The sequence below is a fragment of the Panulirus ornatus genome, chromosome 39 (assembly GCF_036320965.1).
Source record: "Panulirus ornatus isolate Po-2019 chromosome 39, ASM3632096v1, whole genome shotgun sequence".
Lineage (NCBI taxonomy): Eukaryota > Metazoa > Arthropoda > Malacostraca > Decapoda > Palinuridae > Panulirus > Panulirus ornatus.
In genome coordinates, this window is record NC_092262.1 from 12,345,535 (window position 1) to 12,365,115 (window position 19,581).

Sequence of the window (19,581 nt, forward strand, 5' to 3'; positions counted from 1 at the left end):
TCTATCATCAAACACATTCAACAAACCTTCAAAATACTCACTCCATCTCCTTCTCACATCACCACTACTTGTTATTACCTCCCCCTTAGCGCCCTTCACTGAAGTTCCCATTTGCTCCCTTGTCTTACGCACTTTATTTACCTCCTTCCAGAACATCTTATTATTCTCCCTAAAATTTAATGATACTCTCTCACCCCAACTCTCATTTGCCCTCTTTTTCACCTCTTGCACTTTTCTCTTGACCTGTCTCTTTCTTTTATACATCTCCCACTCAATTTCATTTTTACCCTGCAAAAATCGTCCAAATGCCTCTCTCTTCTCTTTCACTAATAATCTTACTTCTTCATCCCACCACTCACTACCCTTTCTAATCAACCCACCTCCCACGCTTCTCATGCCACAAGCATCTATATGTATATATGTTTATATATATGTATATGCACATATATGTAGATGTGAATGAATGATGAATTATAAATAATGAATGGCACTACCTTGCTAATGCTGGAAATAGTGATCAAGTACATGAAAAATGTATATTCTGTATTCATCCAAAAATTTTTGTGGTACAGAGATTAGTTTTGTAATTCAAATTGGTTTTAAGTTAATGTACCTCATTTCCTTTCAATATACCACTGGACTCCGCCTGCTCGAGGTTACACCACAGGTGAAAAGTTACCTTTGACAAGGCAGCATCACTGAGAGTAGTTTCATGAAAGGAATTCTCATTCTGAAGGAGTCTTCATTTCCCTGTTACTGGAAGTAGTGTGGCCTTGGGCTGCATGAACCTTTAGAAAGGTTCTGGGGTTACAATAGATAAATGAAATATAACTATGGTTTCTCCCCAGGCTTTTGTGATTTTTAATTTGGAAGATCATGTTGATAAAGTTATATGATAATTTACTCTTTCAGTGCATAGAAGTTGATTAAATAGATATATTGGGTATGTGCATGGCAAGAATTTCACATATTGGCTGAATAATTAATTATAGCGTATGGAATTTAATGATATATTTTCCAGACTTACAGAATTGAAATTTGGCATATGATTTTGTTGCACCAGTGAAATTGTTGAGCGTGCAGAGTACCTTTCAAATGACATTTGCAATAGTACCTATTGCTTTCATTAACATAGAGAATTCCAGTATGAAAGGGAGACCATTTAACAATTTGTTCCATTTATAGGTATTATGTTGCTGAAGGAGTCAGGCTGCATTCACAGGAAACATGGAGACAAGTGGCTGGGTCAGAAGGAAAGGCTTTAGTGGAGAAATACATAGATTCTGTGGTCAGTGCTAATTTTTTTTATTGGAGATTGTCCTGCTGATTGTTTTACTGTCTGCTGCAGGAGTATTATTGTTACTAGAATATACCTTGAGGACCCCTTTTTTGGGGCCTCCATAGTTTTGAGGGAGCAGGGTAAGGTGGTCTCCTTTGTGGCAAGAAGGTCCTCAGTGATGCTTTATTCTTTAATGTATTATAAAGTGGCTTTTTGTTTTTGGTGTAACCACTCACAAGTGGAGTCCTTTAACACCGCTGCATGCTTACATAACCTTCAATAGAATCATGTACACAGAACTTTTTGGCTGAAAGCGAAATGTGTGGACAAGATATTTTGAATCAGAAATTTACATTAGAAGCAGAAATATTGAGTATTATTCAAATATATAAAGTTATACTTAAATACTGAATGAAGAATGACTTAATTTTTGATGTTTACTACCTTAACAATGATTATCAGTTTAGGTAGTTAGTAGATGTTAGATGAAAGTGACAGAGATGTTCTTATATCTGACTTATGAATGCCAAAGTCGTGCCCCTTAGAATTGTCTTACATCCTTTGCAGCTCTTTCCTTTCATCTTAAAGCTAAGCTTCTAGGTTAGACTTATTATCTTTTCTTTACATTTTCCATTTATATGTAGAGTAAAACTGCATATGGCCCCTAGTACCCTGAACTCTAATGTATAAACCGTCTCTAAGGTTCCAACCAACTCTGTGTCCAGTAAGAGGGAAAATGTAGGCAGTATCAGCATGGACTCTTCCAAGACCCTAGCTATTGTGGTAGATGTGACTTCACCCATCTCACAGACCTTTATGGCTTTCTTGCTAACCTTTTTTTCTTTTATCTCACAAACAGGTATGGTCTTCCTACCTGTCTTTTGTTGATTTCCACATAGGAAGTAATTTGTTTAGTACCAATTTACTTTTCTCAGGGACCAAAGTCTTATGATATTTCAACAAATTCTTTTCCCAGACATGAGTTCAACCTACACTCATGCTATAATTTGAAAATAGTCTAAGCTCACTCAGCATCAGCTTGCCTGTTGCACACCTTGTGGACCTTCAGTCCTCAAATTTTGATATTCTCGGTTTAAGCTTTGCCCATCAGTTGCTCCAACTTTTCTTTTTTTCTTTTCACTTCCCTCTTAACTAACTTCATATCATTAGGGAAAAAATATCCACTCATCCTGGTGCTTCGGTCTTCTACTGAGGACACATTATCACATTCCCCAAAGAAGAGCTTGAATCCTCCCACACAGATTAAAGGGTCGTGAGAGGGTGAAGACATTCATAATGATATGGAACAAGTTATCAGTCATTGGACATTTGTTCCAAACTGTCATGATGACATTCAGCATTATAGTTTTGTTTTTCACCTCTGATCCCACGGGGCTTATTACAGTTTTGCTCCTTACTGGTTCAGTTAATTACATCCTTGTAGCAATTGCTCCAGTTACTTTATATCCTGTTGCTTTCCTATATAAATGCCCCCCTCCCATGACATTTTGTAATTGATAATCAGATTAACTTGCAAAAACTCTCTTTCATTTTGCCTTGATGGATGGCTGCCTCTCTTTGATGATGTATCTGTCTCCACTGAGCTTATAGCAGAAGTTATTATTTCAGGAATGAAGACATATATTACATTTATCTCTGAAACTCTCATCAACTGTATGGTTTGATGATTCCTGTTCTGAGGCCTTTCAGGAAAGGGTCTTGGCATATCAGGCATAGAAAAACTATCTCCTTTTACACTCATCTTTTTGTGGTTGTTACAAATCATATATCAATGAGATTCAGATGAAAGGTATAACTTCTCATATTTCTCCACTGATAGGTCTTTTGAGTCTTTGGCTGGAGATATGTTCATCAACTGCCACCAGTGTATTTCCTTCTCTTCCATATGAATGATTCTATAGCTGTAACTCTTAGCTCTTTCAATTGGGTTTTTATGTTGTTGTTCCTTTCACCTTTTGATTTACTTTTTTCTTTTTGACGTACTCCAAAAAGGCATTCTTTTCTTTGGACACTTGCTAGGTGTACAAATTGTTACTTATAGGAAACTGGGGGATTTCTATTGGGATTTTCCATTTTGAGTAACATTAAACAGAACTTTAGCTTACATTGTTTTGCCTTCATGAAGAAACTGTTAATTTTAATTGTATCTCTGTCATCAGCTATGTTTTTGTAGCAGGTGATGATCAGCTGTTGATCTGTTAGTCACAGTTGTAATGCATGAGCTTCTTTAATCACCCTTCCTCTTGGGGAATGCTGATCAGTTTGGTGATTTTGTCAGGCTTTGCAGAGAGAATGTGAAGATTATACAACAATTTGGGCACTTTAAAGTGTCTTTAGCATAGGAAAAACAAGACCACTAATTCTCTTGCAGTATGGTGGATTGATTTCCAAGCGCTTTATCTGTGTATTTTTGACTTCAACATTTTTCAGCTCACTCTTAAATAGATGCTTGAGATTCTGTTTTCTGAGGATCTCAGTAGAACCCTTTTCTCAACCAGTGTAGAAGCTTTTGAAGATGCTTAATCCTTTATAACTAGTGTAATTACCAACTTGGACTGTATGGGGAGGGAGTTTTACACCCATGGGGCCCCATTTCTTAAACATTCTTAAATGTCATACAGCTGCTTCTTAGATTTATGTATGCTCTCTACCTTAACAATGTCCTTACTCATTCTTTTCCGTTCAGTAACTAAAACTATAAAGTACTTTTTTACTTCTTTTTTTTTATAAAATTTCTTGATTGCTGCATCTCTTGTAAAACTGTCCACTTAGAATCTTCTGAATTTATTTATTTATTTTTTTCTTTTTTGCAGATAATCACTCAAAAAAGTTTCTGCTTAGAATCTTGTGATTTTGATAACCATCTTTTTTTGGATAATCAAGCACTTGTAAAATTGTCCACATCTGAATTTCAAACACATCTTAATGGATGAATGTAATCAAGCACTTGAAAAACTATCCACATAGAATCTTTTGAATTTTAAAAACATCTCGTATGGACAAAGACTTCAAACACTCAAAAACTGCCCACTTAAATCTTTTGAATCATAAACACATCCTTTTTAAGTAAAGATAATCACACGCTCTAAAAACCGTCCACGTAGAATCTTCTGAACTTTAAGCATCTATTTCAGATAAAGATTTTTCAAACTGAGAATAGCCTGCAAAATGAGGGCTTATTTGTCAAACTGAATTAAACTAAATGTTGATTGGTTATCTAGGCTCCTTTGAGCTTTATCTGCAAGAAGCATTCATGTTGGAGCCAGAATTTGCACGTCTTTCACAGACAGGGCTTCTGACTTAAGCCTGTTACACAAGTCATTTGGATTCTACTTTGACTTATCAAAATACCTGATTGTTAAGTTTTATATGGGGAGTTTTTGGTTTCTAACAATTTCCAAATTACACCTCGTTTGGATCTGATCGATATCCCCACGATGGATTTGTATATGTTATCTTTCTTAGAGTACAATCCAGAGTGAAAACCAGGTGCCGCTAAGGATAAAGTCCTTTCTTTAGGTTCTTCATTTTTTCTTGTGTTTTGTAAGTTTCTTTCTTCATGTGTTTATAGTGCTCATCCATATGTGAGAAATGTAGTTTTAAAGATAGAAAATCCATATTTCTTTTGTCAGCATAACCTTATAGGCATCCATATAATTTTCCATCCTTTTCTGCTGTTCTTTCCTTTTTAATAAACTTTTTTGTGAGTTCTGACAGTAACACACTAGAAGTAGGGAGACTAGTGATTATTGAGTGGATGTGATCATTTGGCTGCAGCTTGGCACATCACAACCTCATCATGGTGTCATGGTTACACAAAGTTCTGTTTCCTCTGTGAGTGGGACAGTCTGGACAAGAAAGTCATTTTGTAAAGAAAGTGTGGCCAAAATGAGCATCATTGACTCCATTGAAGAAGAATGATCCCGAGAAAATCTATCTGCCTCCTTTGCACATTAAGCTCAGGTTGATGAAGAACTTTGTTAAGGGTATGGATAAAACTGAACATGGATTCACATATTTGAGGAATAAATCCCCCAGAATGAGTGATGCACAAATCAAGGAGTTTATTTTTGTAGGGCCACAAATCAGGATTTGCTTTGAGATGAAAAGTTTGATGAAGAGCTAAATGAAGTTGAAAACTGCATGGCTGTCATTTAAGAAAGTTTCCAAAGATTTTTTGGGAATCAAATCAGAAAACTACTTTGATGTAAAAGATCTGTTGACTTCATATAAAGCTCTACAATGCAATAAGAGACTAAAAATTCACTTTTTGGACTTTCATTTAGACTTTTTCCCTGAAAACCTTGGGACAGTCAGCGATGAGCACAGCGAAGGATTTCACTGGGATATTTTGGAGATGAAAAAGTGGTACCATGGAAAGTGGAGCCCCTGTGTTTGCAGATTATTGCCAGACAGTAAGGAGGGATGTTCCTGAGGCCAAATATAGCCAAAAATCATACACTTCTACATTTTAGTGGTAAATTTTTTAGTGTAGTACCAGCCATATTTCTGAATGAGTAATATGCACTTATTGTAAAATATAATTTCTCTGTCACTTAAAAGCCATGCCTGAAAGAATAAATTCTAAAAACATATTCGAATTCAGCATAAAAAGTTCTATAAGGTCCACCTGTTCATGGGACAAAAAAAAAGGTAAAATTTTGTTGACCAATGTATGTAAGCATGAATGAGGCTTGAGGTATCTATGCACTCTTCATTCTTGCTTGATGATACCTATAAAGGTATCATGCAAACAAATATATAAGAATTGGTCATATTAGTGTATAAGCCTTTGCTCACACAAGCCCTATGGACATATGGATATTTATGAATGAACTGAAAGTCAACATGTATGTAATCCAACCTATGTAAGTGGGACTGTATATGAAGGTAGTGGCTAGAGAGAAATAAGGCAGTTACTAGCTAGAGTTTTTAAAGTGAACTTGAAATGGATTGACAGATTAACCTGAAAATTCTGTGATTATATAGCAAATCAATGGATAATAAGAATATTACCTTGAAGTATGATGAGAATGTGGTAAATGAATAGCATATTTAGTTAAAGCATGGAGGGTGATAAGAAATGATTTATCAGATGAGGATTAGGTAAACCATTTTGCATAAGTATTTAGGTATCAAGATTTTTGTGATACATTGTATTTAATTAGTTATGACCCACAGTAAACTGATATCAAAATAAGCCATTTTGTAAAAACAAATGATATTTATTTAGAAATAATTTTATATCATTTATTTGATAATATTGAGGTTTAACAATTCCACTCAAAATCCACAGGTAAGCTATTACATAGAAGCAACTGAAGCAGATAATCATGCAGTGCGTGAAGCAGCTTGTGCATGTATTGCAGAGTTAGCTCTCAAGATTGCAACTGATGCTGTACGAGCCCATGTACCTGACTTGCTACATGCCCTGACTGTCTGTTTCAATGATGACTCATGGCCTGTTAGAGATGGTGAGGAAGTAGTAGACTAACAGCTTCCTGTATTTCATTCACGATGATGTATTTAATATATACTGTCCTTTGTACTGTAAGAGTGTTTAGTTGGTCCAATCCTTTTTTTTTCTATTATTAATAGGTACGCTGTAAAAACTACGATCTCATTCAACTTAAGATATTAATGAAATCATGGCTTACTCATCTGTTCCAGATGCTACCTTGCCATTAAGGGAAATGGCAAACAAGTATGAAAATAAATTCATATATAAATATGACTGGGGATAGGGGAGAAAGAATACTTCTCACGCATTCCCCACGTGTCATAGAAGGCGACTAAAGGGGACGGGAGTGGGGGGGCTAGAAACCCTCCTCTCCTTGTATTATAACTTTCTAAAAGGGGAAATGGAAGGAGGAGTCATGCGGGGAGTGCTCATCCTCCTCAAAGGCTCAGATTGGGGTGTTTAAAAGTGTGTGGATGTAACCAAGATGAGAAAAAAGGAGAGATAGGTAGTATGTTTGCGGAAAGGAACCTGGATGTTTTGGCTCTGAGTGAAACGAAGCTCAAGGGTAAAGGGGAAGAGTGATTTGGGAATGTTTTGGGAGTAAAGTCAGGGGTTGGTGAGAGGACAATAGGAAGGGAAGAAGTAACACTACTCCTGAAACAGGAGTGGTGGGAGTATGTGATAGAGTGTAAGAAAGTAAACTCTAGATTGATATGGATAAAACTGAAAGTGGATGGAGAGAGATGGGTGATTATTGGTGCATATGCACCTGGGCATGAGATAAAATATCAGGAGAGGCAAGTGTCTTGGGGGCAGCTGAGTGTGTTAGAAGTTTTGATGCACGAGACCAGGTTATAGTGATGGATGATTTTAATGTAAAGTGGCAGTTGAGGGAATAATTGGTGTACATGGGGTGTTCACTGTTGTAAATGGAAATGGTGAAGAGCTTGTAGATTTGTGTGCTGAAAAAGGACTGGTGATTAGGAATACGTGGTTTAAAATGAGATATACATAAGTATACGTATGTAAGTAGGAGAGATGGCCAGAGGGCATTTTTTGAATTAGGTGTTAATTGACAAGTGAGGAAAGAGAGACTTTTGAATGTTAATGTGCCGAGAGGTGCAACTGGAGCTGGGATGTCTGATCATTATCTTGTGGAGGTGAAGGTGAAGATTTGTAGAGGTTTTCAGAAAAGAAGAGAGAATGTTGGGGTGAAGACAGCGGTGAGAGTAAGTGAGCTTGGGAAGGAGACTTGTGTGAGGAAGTACCAGGAGAGACTGAGTGCAGAATGGAAAAAGATGAGAGCAAAGGACGTAAGGGGAGTTGGGGAGGAATGGGATGTATTTAGGGAAGCAGTGATTGCTTGCGTAAAAGATGCTTGTAGCATGAGAAGCATAGGAGGTGGGCAGATTAGAAAGGGTAGTGAGTGGTGGGATGAAGAAGCAAGATTATTAATGAAAGAGAAGAGAGAGGCATTTGAACAAGTTTTGCAGGGAAATAGTGCAAATGACTGGGAGATGTATAAAAGAAAGAGGCAGGAGGTCAAGAGAAAGGTGCAAGAGGTGAAAAAGAGGGCAAATTAGAGTTGGGGTGAGAGAGTATCATTAAATTTTAGGGAGAATAAAAAGATGTTATTAGGTACAAGATGTTATTAGGTACAGTAGAGTTGAGGGTCAAGTCAATTGGGAGGTAAGTTTGAATGGAGAAAAACTGGAGGAAGTAAAGTGTTTTAGATATCTGGGAGTGGATCTGGCAGCGGATGGAACCATGGAAGCGGAAGTGAATCATAGGGTGGGGGAGGGGGCGAAAATCCTGGGAGCCTTGAAGAATGTGTGGAAGTCGAGAACATTATCTCGGAAAGCAAAAATGGGTATGTTTGAAGGAATAGTGGTTCCAACAATGTTGTATGGTTGTGAGGCGTGGGCTATGGATAGAGTTGTGCGCAGGAGGGTGGATGTGCTGGAAATGAGATGTTTGAGGACAATGTGTGGAGTGAGGTGGTTTGATCGAGTAAGTAATGTAAGGGTAAGAGAGATGTGTGGAAATAAAAAGAGCGTGGTTGAGAGAGCAGAAGAGGGTGTTTTGAAATGGTTTGGATACATGGAGAGAATGAGTGAGGAAAGATTGACCAAGAGGATATATGTGTCGGAGGTGGAGGGAACGAGGAGAAGTGGGAGACCAAATTGGAGGTGGAAAGATGGAGTGAAAAAGATTTTGTGTGATCGGGGCCTGAACATGCAGGAGGGTGAAAGGAGGGCAAGGAATAGAGTGAATTGGATCGATGTGGTATACCGGGGTTGACGTGCTGTCAGTGGATTGAACCAGGGCATGTGAAGCGTCTGGGGTAAACCATGGAAAGTTGTGTGGGGCCTGGATGTGGAAAGGAAGCTGTGGTTTCGGGCATTATTGCATGACAGCTAGAGACTGAGTATGAATGAATGGGGCCTTTGTTGTCTTTTCCTAGTGCTACCTCGCACACATGAGGGGGGAGGGGGATGGTATTCCATGTGTGGCGAGGTGGCGATGGGAATGAATAAAGGCAGACAGTGTGAATTGTGTGCATGGGTATATATGTATGTGTCTGTGTGTGTATATATATGTGTACATTGAGATGTATAGGTATGTATATTTGCGTGTGTGGACATGTATGTATATACATTGTGTATGGGGTGGGTTGGGCCATTTCTTTCGTCTGTTTCCTTGCGCTACCTCGCAAATGCGGGAGACAGCGACAAAGCAAAATAAATAAATAAAAAAATGTTTTGGAAGGAGGTAAATAAAGTGCATAAGACAAGAGAACAAATGGGAACATTGGTGAAGGGGGCTAATGGGAAGGTGATAACAAGTAGTGGTGATGTGAGAAGGAGATGGAGTGAGTATTTTGAAGGTTTGTTGAATGTGTTAGATGATAGAGTGGCAGATATAGGGTGTTTTGGTCGAGGTGGTTTGCGAAGTGAGAGGGTTAGGGAGAATGATTTGGTAAACAGAGAAGAGGTAGTAAAAGCTTTGCGAAAGATGAAAGCTGGCAAGGCAGCGGGTTTGGATGATACTGCAGTGGAATATATTAAAAAAAAAGAGGTGACTGTATTGTAGACTGATTGGTAAGGATATTTAATGTATGGATGACTCATGGTGAGGTGCCTGAGGATTGGTAAAATGTATGCATAGTGCCATTGTACAAAGGCAAAGGAGATAAAGGTGAGTGCTCAAATTACAGAGGTATAAGTTTGTTGAGTATTCCTGGGAAATTATATGGGAGGGTATTGATTGAGAGGGTGAAGACATGTACAGAGCATCAGATTGGGGAAGAGCACTGTGGTGTCAGAAGTGGTAGAGGATGTGTGGATCAGGTGTTTGCTTTGAAGAATGTATGTGAGAAATATTTAGAAAAGCAAATGGATCTGTATGTAGCATTTATGGATCTGGAGAAGGCATATGATAGAGATGCTTTGTGGAAGGTATTAAGAATATATGGTGTGGGAAGCAAGTTGTTTGAAGCAGTGAAATGTTTTTATCAAGGATGTACAGCATGTGTATGAGTAGGATGAGAGGAAAGTGATTGGTTCTCAGTGAATGTAGGTTTGTGGCAGGGGTGCGTGATGTCTCCATGGTTGTTTAATTTGTTTATGGATGGGGTTGTTAGGGAGGTGATTGCAAGAGTTTTGGAGAGGGGCAAGTGTGCAGTCTGCTGTGGATAAGAGAGCTTGGGAAGTGAGTCTGCTGTTGTTGTTCGCTGATGATACAGTGCTGGTATCTGATTCGGGTGAGAAACTGCAGGAGCTGGTGACTGAGTTTGGTGAAGTGTGTGAAAGAAGAAAGCTGAGAGTAAATGTGAGTAAGAGCAAGGTTATTAGGTACAGTAGGGTTGAGGGACAAGTCTATTGGGAGGTAAGTTTGAATGGAGAAAAACTGGAGGAAGTGAAGTGTTTCAGATATCTGGGAGTTGGATTTGGCAGCGGATGGAACCAAGGAAGCGGGCGTGGGCTATAGATAGAGTTGTGTGGAGGAGGGTGGACGTGTTGGAAATGAAATGTTTGAGGACAATATGTGGTGTGTGGTGATTTGATTAAGTAATGAAAGGGTAAGAGAGATATGTGGTAATAAAAAGAGTGTGGTTGAGAGAGCAGAAGAGGGTGTTTTGAAATGGTTTGGTCACATGGAGAGAATGAGTGAGGAAAGATTAACAAAAAGGATATATGTGTCAAAGGTGGAGGGAACAAGGAAAAGTGGGAGACCAAATTGGAGGTGGAAGGATGGAGTGAAAAAGATTTTGAGCGATTGGGGCCTGAACATGCAGGAGGATGAAAGGCATGCAAGATATAGAAAGAATTGGAATGATGTGGTATACTGGGGTTGACTAGTTGTCAATGGATTGAACCAGGGCATGTGAAGCATCTGGGGTAAACCATGGAAAGTTTTGTGGGGCCTGGGTGTGGAAAGGGAGCTGTGGTTTCGATGCATTATACATGACAGCTAGAGACTGAGTGTGAACAAATGTGGCCTTTGTTGTTTTTTCCTAGCGCTACCTCCCGTGCATGCAGAGGAAGGGGTTGTCATTTCATGTGTGGAGGGGTGGCGACAGGAATGAATAAAGTGTATATATGTATATGTCTATGTATGTATATATATGTATATGTTGAAATCTACAGGTATGTATATGTGCGTGTGTGGACATGTATGTACATACATGTGTATGTGGGTGGGTTGGGCCATTCTTTCGTCTGTTTCCTTGCACTACCTCGCTAACGCAGGAGACAGCGACAAAGTATAATAAATAATAAATAAATAAATGTAGCTAAAACATCCTAAAGAAAGAAAGAGGAAGCAGTAAAGGAACTTATTGTATACTTGAAGGATGAATAATTGTTTTGATTCTCAGTTTTTGGCATGCAACACACTTCTCTTGCACATACCAGCACTACTTCCCAAAAAACCTCCCATTCCTCACCCACTCTCTTAGCTTTGTTTATGCTCGTCTTTTGCTATTCTACAGTCACTCTCTCGGTGGCTTTTCATACAAGTTTCTTCTTCTGAATTCATTGACTTTCATTATGCTCTTTTTCCCCATACCATTTTCTCTTTTCTGAGGATCTCTATGAATCCTCATCCTCATCTTCACCAGGTAGTCATCAGACATCTCACAAGCTGCCCCTCTCTGCACATTCAAATCGAGGATTCTTTCTTTTGCATGCCTATCAATTAGTATATAATTTATTAATTCCCGCTTACAATCTTTCTTATTTATGCACATATGCATGTTTCTCTTTTTAAAACAGCATTCCTTCACCAGTCATTTTTCATTCCACAACTTCACACGCGTTTCATCATTACTATTTACATTACTGAATACCCCATGCCCCCAATTATACCTTTTATGGCCATATTACCCATATTGCATTTCAGTCACCTCAGTCACCCATCACTAATACCTGATCTCTTCCAATAAAGCTGCGCACATTCTACTCAGCTGCTCCCAAAAAACAACTCCTCCATGTCATTCTTCTCATGGCTAAGTGCATGAATACTAATAATCACCCACTTCCTGTAATCCACTTACCCACATGAGATGGGCACACTTCCTTGCACTCTTTGACACTCTCACAACTCTTGCTTTAGGAGTAGTGCTCCTCCTTCCTTAGCTCTTGTCCTCTCACCAACCCCTAACTTTACTCCTAAGACATTTCCAAACCATTCTTCCCCTTTGCCCTTTGTTTCACTGAGTTAAAACAACACTCAGGGGCATGCTTCCTTGCACTCTTTCACACACTTCACAACGCCTCCCTCAGCAGAAATACACCCCTTCTGTAGCTCTCATCCTCACACTGACTCTTGACTTTACCTTAAGAGATTCCAGACTATCCTTCCCTGTTGCTGTTCTGAATTTTCTTCTTCAAACTTCAAACACTCTATCAGTTTTTCTAGCTTGTCCCCCCATTTAATATTCTTTTCACTGCATTTTAACAAATCTATAGCTTACCTTGTTTTGCTGTAGCAGTCAAGGAAAACTTTATTCATTTCACTCCTTGCATTAGTCTTTCATACATGCTTTTGAAAGGAGCTGATAGCAACACTTTTGTACTCTTGCCAGGTACAGATAAACAATAGTCTTCATTTATAGTTATTATTAATTAGGTGGTTTCATGCATTTCTTAATTGCTGTCAAAAATTTTTATAATGTATGAGGTCAAATGCATAGATGCGAATTGCTTAGGCAAGAACATAGATCCTCCTTCATATAATGGTGACAAAGCATTTTGTGAATTTCCATGATATCGTTCTTGTCTAGGCTTTTTCTTCATACTGAAATCACCAGTTTTGTAACTGACAATCATGTCTTTTTCATAGAAATAGCTGGAATTTGGACATGAGGTGGTAATACCATAACGATTCACTTATATAAAGCCTTTTAGGATCATCTGATAGTTCATGCTTGCCCATGTATCTTCACAATTTTCCATATTATTCAGTCCATGGTAATGCTTGCCTTTCAGCTGCTTGTGTAGCGTGTGGAAATTTTATTCTCTGTTTCCCAGAAGAAGCTCAAGGGACAATGGAAGAGCTCTACCCACTCTTCTTTACCAATCTCCAGGTTAGGAAAAATATGTACAATCTCTTGATGAAACTGTTGAACCCTTATGAATTTTTTTATTTATTTATTTCCCGTGAAATGTTGTATTCTTGAGGGTAATATGTGCAGATAGCTTCTCCAAACACCAAAGTCACTCCAGTTTTTAGCATACAGTATTTACATGCATTGAAACTACTTTCAATTTTTCTATGGAATTCTCTACACTAGTTTTATGAAGGGAGTTTGGACAAGCCTTAAATGGCAGTGAATTAATTTTAAAAGGTGACATAGAATATCATGTGTAGTTTAAATAAAAGTTACAAGGCAGTTGTGTGTTTTGAAACTTTGAATGGGCAGGTAATGGAGAGCATACAATTGTCAAATTTGATGTGATAGTTCCTCTCTAATGACCTGTGAACATTGTCTTTGCTTCTCAGTTTTTATGTTTATTCTCTCTCTTTTAAGAAATACCGATGTTTGGCATCATGCATTAGGTCTACATTCTGAAATTTCTTTACAGGATAACATTCCTTCGGTTCGTCAGGGTGCAGCCATTGCCATTGCGAATGTTGTTAGAGCTTATGGAAAGGATGTTTTGCCCATGATTATTGAGAAGATGAAAGAAGGCCTTAAAGGTATGATATATTCATTAACTGGTCAGTCAGTCAGTCTAGTTTTCAATTATCAGACAACAGACTTGCTCCAACAGATGTTGTCGACATGCAGTACATGGGGTCCTCGGGTTTTGAAAGGATTAGGTTCCTGGACCTGTTTGTAAGTTGATTTGTTCATTTATTTATTTTATTTATTTATTTATTTTGCTTTGTCGCTTTCTCCTGCGTTAGTGGGGTAGCGCAAGGAAACAGAAGAAAGAATGACCCAACCCACCCTCATACACAAGTATATACATACACGTCCACACACGCAAATATACATACCTATACATCTCAACGTATACGTATATATATACACACTCAGACATGTACATATATACACATGTACATAGTTCATATGTCAGAAAATATAAAGAAATGGATGAAATTAAGAGGAAATACCTATACCTGACTGAATCATTGTATTAGGTATTGTCTTCTGAAGTAAATATTGTTAATAGAGCATTATATTAAGCAACAATGTAATGAAAAAAGCTGCAGTTTTGAGGTTCACAAGTATGATTAATTGATTATGTATAAGACTAGGAATTAATTATTGGTTTTTCGAGTTCATTCATAAGTATGGGTGTTTGTAAATCAGATGCTTTGAAATCACGGAGTCTCGGTCTAGTATCAGGTAGAAGGTCAAATGCTACATAACCCATGGAAAAGAAGTAACATTTGCATAGATATTTAAGCATCCCCATATAAAGTATTGAAAGTATTCTGACAACTCATAACCTTTAGTTGCATTTCCTTCATGTATGAATTACTAACTATTGGAAAAGAAATTTTCTGAGTAGATTCCTGTCAGAGAATATCTAACTCTAATTTTAACCATCGTTATGATAGCTTTTTTAAAGGCTAGCTAACATTCCCTTAGTGTTTATGTTATGTGCATTGTCATCTTTCCATGTTTACTTGTATAGTACGTTGTATTTAGATATTCTATACATGCATTCTAGTGGTGTTACTGGACTGCCTGCACGAGATTACACCACAAGTGAAAAGCTACCTTTGGCAAGGCTGTCTTTGGGAATAAATTCTTATCAGAGAACTTCTCTCTCCAAAGGAGTCTATATTTTTCTTCAAAATAAAGTTGCACAGCCTTGGGATACTGAACTCTTTAGAATGGCTCTTGGTAACATCAGGACATATTCATAGAAATTGAATAAAATGATGAAGCAAATATTGTATACATAATAATGTATACATAACATTCACTGAAAAACTTCCATTGCCCTTTATGACTCGTATATTGCTGTTCCTCCTTTGAGACAAGAAATGACTACTCAGAGAATTCTTTTTCTCCTTGAGAGTAAAGTAATTTTTAGACAAGTTTATAGTATTATTGGTTTTATTTGACCAAAACTCTGTTGGCATCCATAAAAAATACTGAAAGGTTCCTCTTTCTAAAAGCTGGTGATACAGGAGAATTTTCACACACACACACCCCCATTTGGTCTCCATTATTTGCATGCTGTTACGCAGTTATAATCTGTTAAGATAAAGAAATTTTCATGTGGAAGAATGATTGTAATTCTTACTCATGTGATTTAGGTGTTGAAGACCAACCTTCTGAAAGTGAGAAATATGGTGACCTGGAAAGTGGCCCAGCTTTGTATGGGGTTGTTAAGCGGAAGAGAGACAATGACATGGATTTGCACTCAAATAAACAGGTAAGTTAGACACAAAAACTTGGGGAAAGGTAACTCTTTTAAATGAACTTATTCTCGTAGAGACAACCCCTAGCAGTGTATACTGTACAACTGTTTATCATGATTTAGATTATATATAATACTTAAGAAAACAATATTTTTTCAGTTTGTCAGTTTTTTCACTGATATTCCACGAATATGAAACTACTGAAGCAAGAGTAGAAAAATATTATGTTTAATATTGAAGAGTTACTGGTATGTCCGCACTACTCATAAACTAATTACAACTCCTCAATATCCTCAACTTCTGCTACCAGCTAACCAAACATCATCTGCAGCAGCCAACCTCACCAGATATCACCTACTCACCAGCCCTACACACACACACACATGCACCTCCCATAGTGTGCTACATGAACTGTTCTTTGAGCACCTGCCCATACTGATAGCCCTCCACTTGGCCCACCTGATCCAGGCAACCATCAAAAAGACTTATGCAAACTACATGGATGTAGACAGGCCAGTTTACACTCAGTATATGGAAAAGAAAGTTCCAAAGCATAAATAAAGGTGATTTCCCAACCTTAGATCGTGCAGTCTCACACTTCATTGACATCTCCAGCCAAGCCAGTGAACATAACATACCACAAGTGCGTAGAGAGAAATGCAACCCAACGTCTCTCCATGAGTTACACATCCCATAAAACCAGCTCAAATGAAAACACTCACAATGAAGAGAAATACGAGAACTCCAGACTATAAATAACACCATCACTATCCTGTTTGCTGAAAAAACTGGCACTGTCCTAAACACAGTGAACCACAAGATGAACAGAAACTAACTTTGATGAATATTAAAGAAGATCCACACTTGCCAGACCAATCCAGCCCCCACTCTTGAGTACTCCAGACCCATTCCAGTGAAATCCTCTTTCTTCCCAAAAAATGCACAAGCATACTCATGGAACACTCCTCAACGATCAGCCACAAATGAGCCTAACACCTGAATAGGAAATTCATGAAAAACTTACAATAAATGAATTAAGACAGCTGCCCATCCATCCTTTATTCCCTAAGAAACAAAAAGTTTAATTAAAACCATTAAGAACTCTCCTGCTAGACTCTGACAACATATGAGACTTTTACATAAAACATATTGACCTCTGCAATCCAAGCACTTACAAATATCTTCAACCTTTTCTGGCTACACAACAAATTTCTAAACATCAAGTACCTTGCAAACAGACTTTTCTTGTTCCCATCAACCGCTTCACTTGCCCTAGTCATCCCATTAACAGCATGTTATCCTATATATGCCACATTCCTCCAGTTTGCTCTGTTATTTGCAGGCCTTGCACCCTCCTACATGTTCAGCCTTAGAGCCTTCAAAGCATCTCTCATTCCATCCTTCCACTTCCTCCTTGGTTTCCCTTATTTTTGTTTCCTCCACTTCTGGCATGTATACGTTCTTAGTCATCTCTTCCACTCTCATCATCTCCATAGTCATCTCTTCCACACTCATCATCTCCATATGTCCAAACCACTGTAGTACACGCTCTTCAGCTCTCGTACGTACTTCTCTTACTAACACTCTTTTCTTGTACTGTTTCATTTCTTGTTCGACCAACAAACCTCATAGCATGTATTGTCCTCAAACATTTATTCTGCAACACATTCCCCCACATCTTTCCATTTTTGTCTATACAGCAATAATGGAACTATTATACCATCAAGCATACCTCTCTTTGCCCTTGAAGGCAATGATCTTTCATTTCATACATTCCTAGATGTTCCCAAGTGAGGAAAGATTGACAAAGAAGATATATGTGTTAGAAGTGGAGGAAACAAGGAGAACCAGGAGACCAAATTGGAGATGGAAGGATGGAGTGAAAAAATTTTGAGCAATCAGGGCTTACATGCGTGCATGGACTGAACCAAGGCTTGTGAAAAGTCTAGGGTAAACCATGAAAAGGTCTGTGGGGCATGGATGCAGACAGGGAGCTGTGTTTTCAGTGCATTACACATAACAGCTAGAGAATGTGTAAACGGATATTGCCTTTCTTTGCCTGTTTCTTGGTGCTACCTTGCTGATGCTGGGGGTGGTGATCGGGTGTGGGGAGGATAAGAGAATGTACATTTTATCCTATCTCTTGTGGGGTTGGTTAGCATCAAGAATGGATGAAGGTGAACAAGCATGAATATGTACATGTGTACATATTTATATGTATGTGTTGGGATGAAAACCCTCCCTTGTATTTCAATTTCTAAAAAAGGAAACAGAAGGAGCAAGCGGGAAGTGCTCATCCTCCTCAAAGGCTGAGATTGGGGTGTCTGAATGTGTGTGGATGTCACCAAGATGAGAAGAAAGGAGAGGTAGGTAGTATGTTTGAGGAAAGAAACCTGGATGTTCTGCCTCTGAGTGAAACAGAGCTCAATGGTAAGGGAAAGGAGTTGTTTGGGAAAGTCCTATGAGTAAAGCCTGGGATTGGGTGAGAGGACAAGAGCTAAGGACAGAGTAGCACTACTCTTGAAGCAGTTGTGAAAGTATGTGATAGAGTGTAAGAAAGTAAATTCTAGATTGATATGGGTAAAACTGAAAGAGGATGGAGAGATGGGTGATTATTGGTTCTTATACACCTGGTAATGAGAAAAAAGACCATGAGAGGCAAGTGTTTTAAGAGCAGCTGAATGAGTGTATCAGCAGCTTTGATGCATGAGACCGGGTTTTAGTGATGGGTACTTTAAATGCGAAGGTGAGTAATGTAGCAGTTGAGGGTATAATTGGTATACATGGGGTATTCAGTGTAGGAAATATTAATGAAGAGCTTGTGGATTTGTGCTGAAAAAAGACTGGTGATTGGGAATACCTGGTTTAAAAAGAGAGATATGCACAAGTATATGTATGCGAGTAGGAGAGATTGTCAAAGGGCATCATTGGATTACGTGTTAATTGATAGGTGTGTAAAAGAGAGATTTTGAATGTTAATGTGCTGAGAGGGGCAGCTGGAGGGATGTCTTGCAGAGGCAAAGGTGAAGATTGTAGAGGTTTTCAAAAAAGAAGAGAGAACGTTGGGGAGAAGAGAATGGTGAGAGTACGTGTGCTTGGAAAGGAGACTTGTGTGAAAAAGTAACATGAGAGATGTTAAAAAGTAACATGAGAGATGCGTAAAATGGCAAAAGGTGAAAGCAAATGATGAGGGGAGTGGGTGAGGATGTATTTAGGGAAGCAGTGATGGCTTGTGCAAAAGATGCATGTGGCATGAGAAAGGTGGGAGGTGGGCAGATTAGAAAATGTAGCGAGTGGTGGAATGTCAATTATCCATAACCCTATTCCTATTTAATTTGGGTGGAACAAGTGCATATAAACACACAAGTGCTGGGAAATGGTTTTGGGAACTATTCTCAAGTCTGTATGCTGTCAGAGAATGGGGATGATCAGTTTTGTAGGGTAGACTTGCATCTGGGTCAAACTGTGCTTTAAGTCATAGAGAAAACTCTGTTTCAGATGTATTCGTGCGGGTCACTGGCTCCCAAGATGGGGCGAGGTGGGTGTTCAGATTGCAGATTCCGACGTCCACCACAACTCTGGGAGAGAGCTGATGGGTGAGTCCTTGTTAAGCAGGATTGAGCTCAGTTCATATTTAATACTGTTTTAAATGTATTTCAGAGTAACAAGCTCAAATTCATCTCTCTGCAGCGTAATATCTGTTCCCATACTCTTATTCAAGTTCAGGCTCTTCTCACTAGGATTTTCCTCTGCTCAGTCCTCCTCTTTTCATTTCGGGTTTCTCCTACTTTTCTACCTCACCTACATTTACATTTATTGGATTTTTCTATGGTCAGACATTCTTTTAACTTATCCCAACCTCCTTCATTCATCAGAAGAAAATGTTGGTTAAGATTTATTTGATATATTTTTTTCTCAATATTGGTCTGATTGA

General features: G+C 38.5%; 1 protein-coding gene across 2 annotated transcripts in view; it reads left to right on the top strand.

Moving 5' to 3' along the window:
• The window catches only part of LOC139761148 (uncharacterized), a 61,893-nt gene that overhangs the window by 24,187 nt on the left and 18,125 nt on the right, over positions 1–19,581 (top strand). For both annotated transcript variants that reach the window (XM_071685106.1, XM_071685105.1), the window contains exons 9-14: positions 1,186–1,288; positions 6,597–6,774; positions 13,253–13,350; positions 13,850–13,964; positions 15,543–15,661; positions 19,146–19,243. In XM_071685106.1, coding sequence (XP_071541207.1) covers positions 1,186–1,288; positions 6,597–6,774; positions 13,253–13,350; positions 13,850–13,964; positions 15,543–15,661; positions 19,146–19,243 — 711 coding nt within the window. The remainder of the gene's footprint in view (positions 1–1,185; positions 1,289–6,596; positions 6,775–13,252; positions 13,351–13,849; positions 13,965–15,542; positions 15,662–19,145; positions 19,244–19,581) is intronic.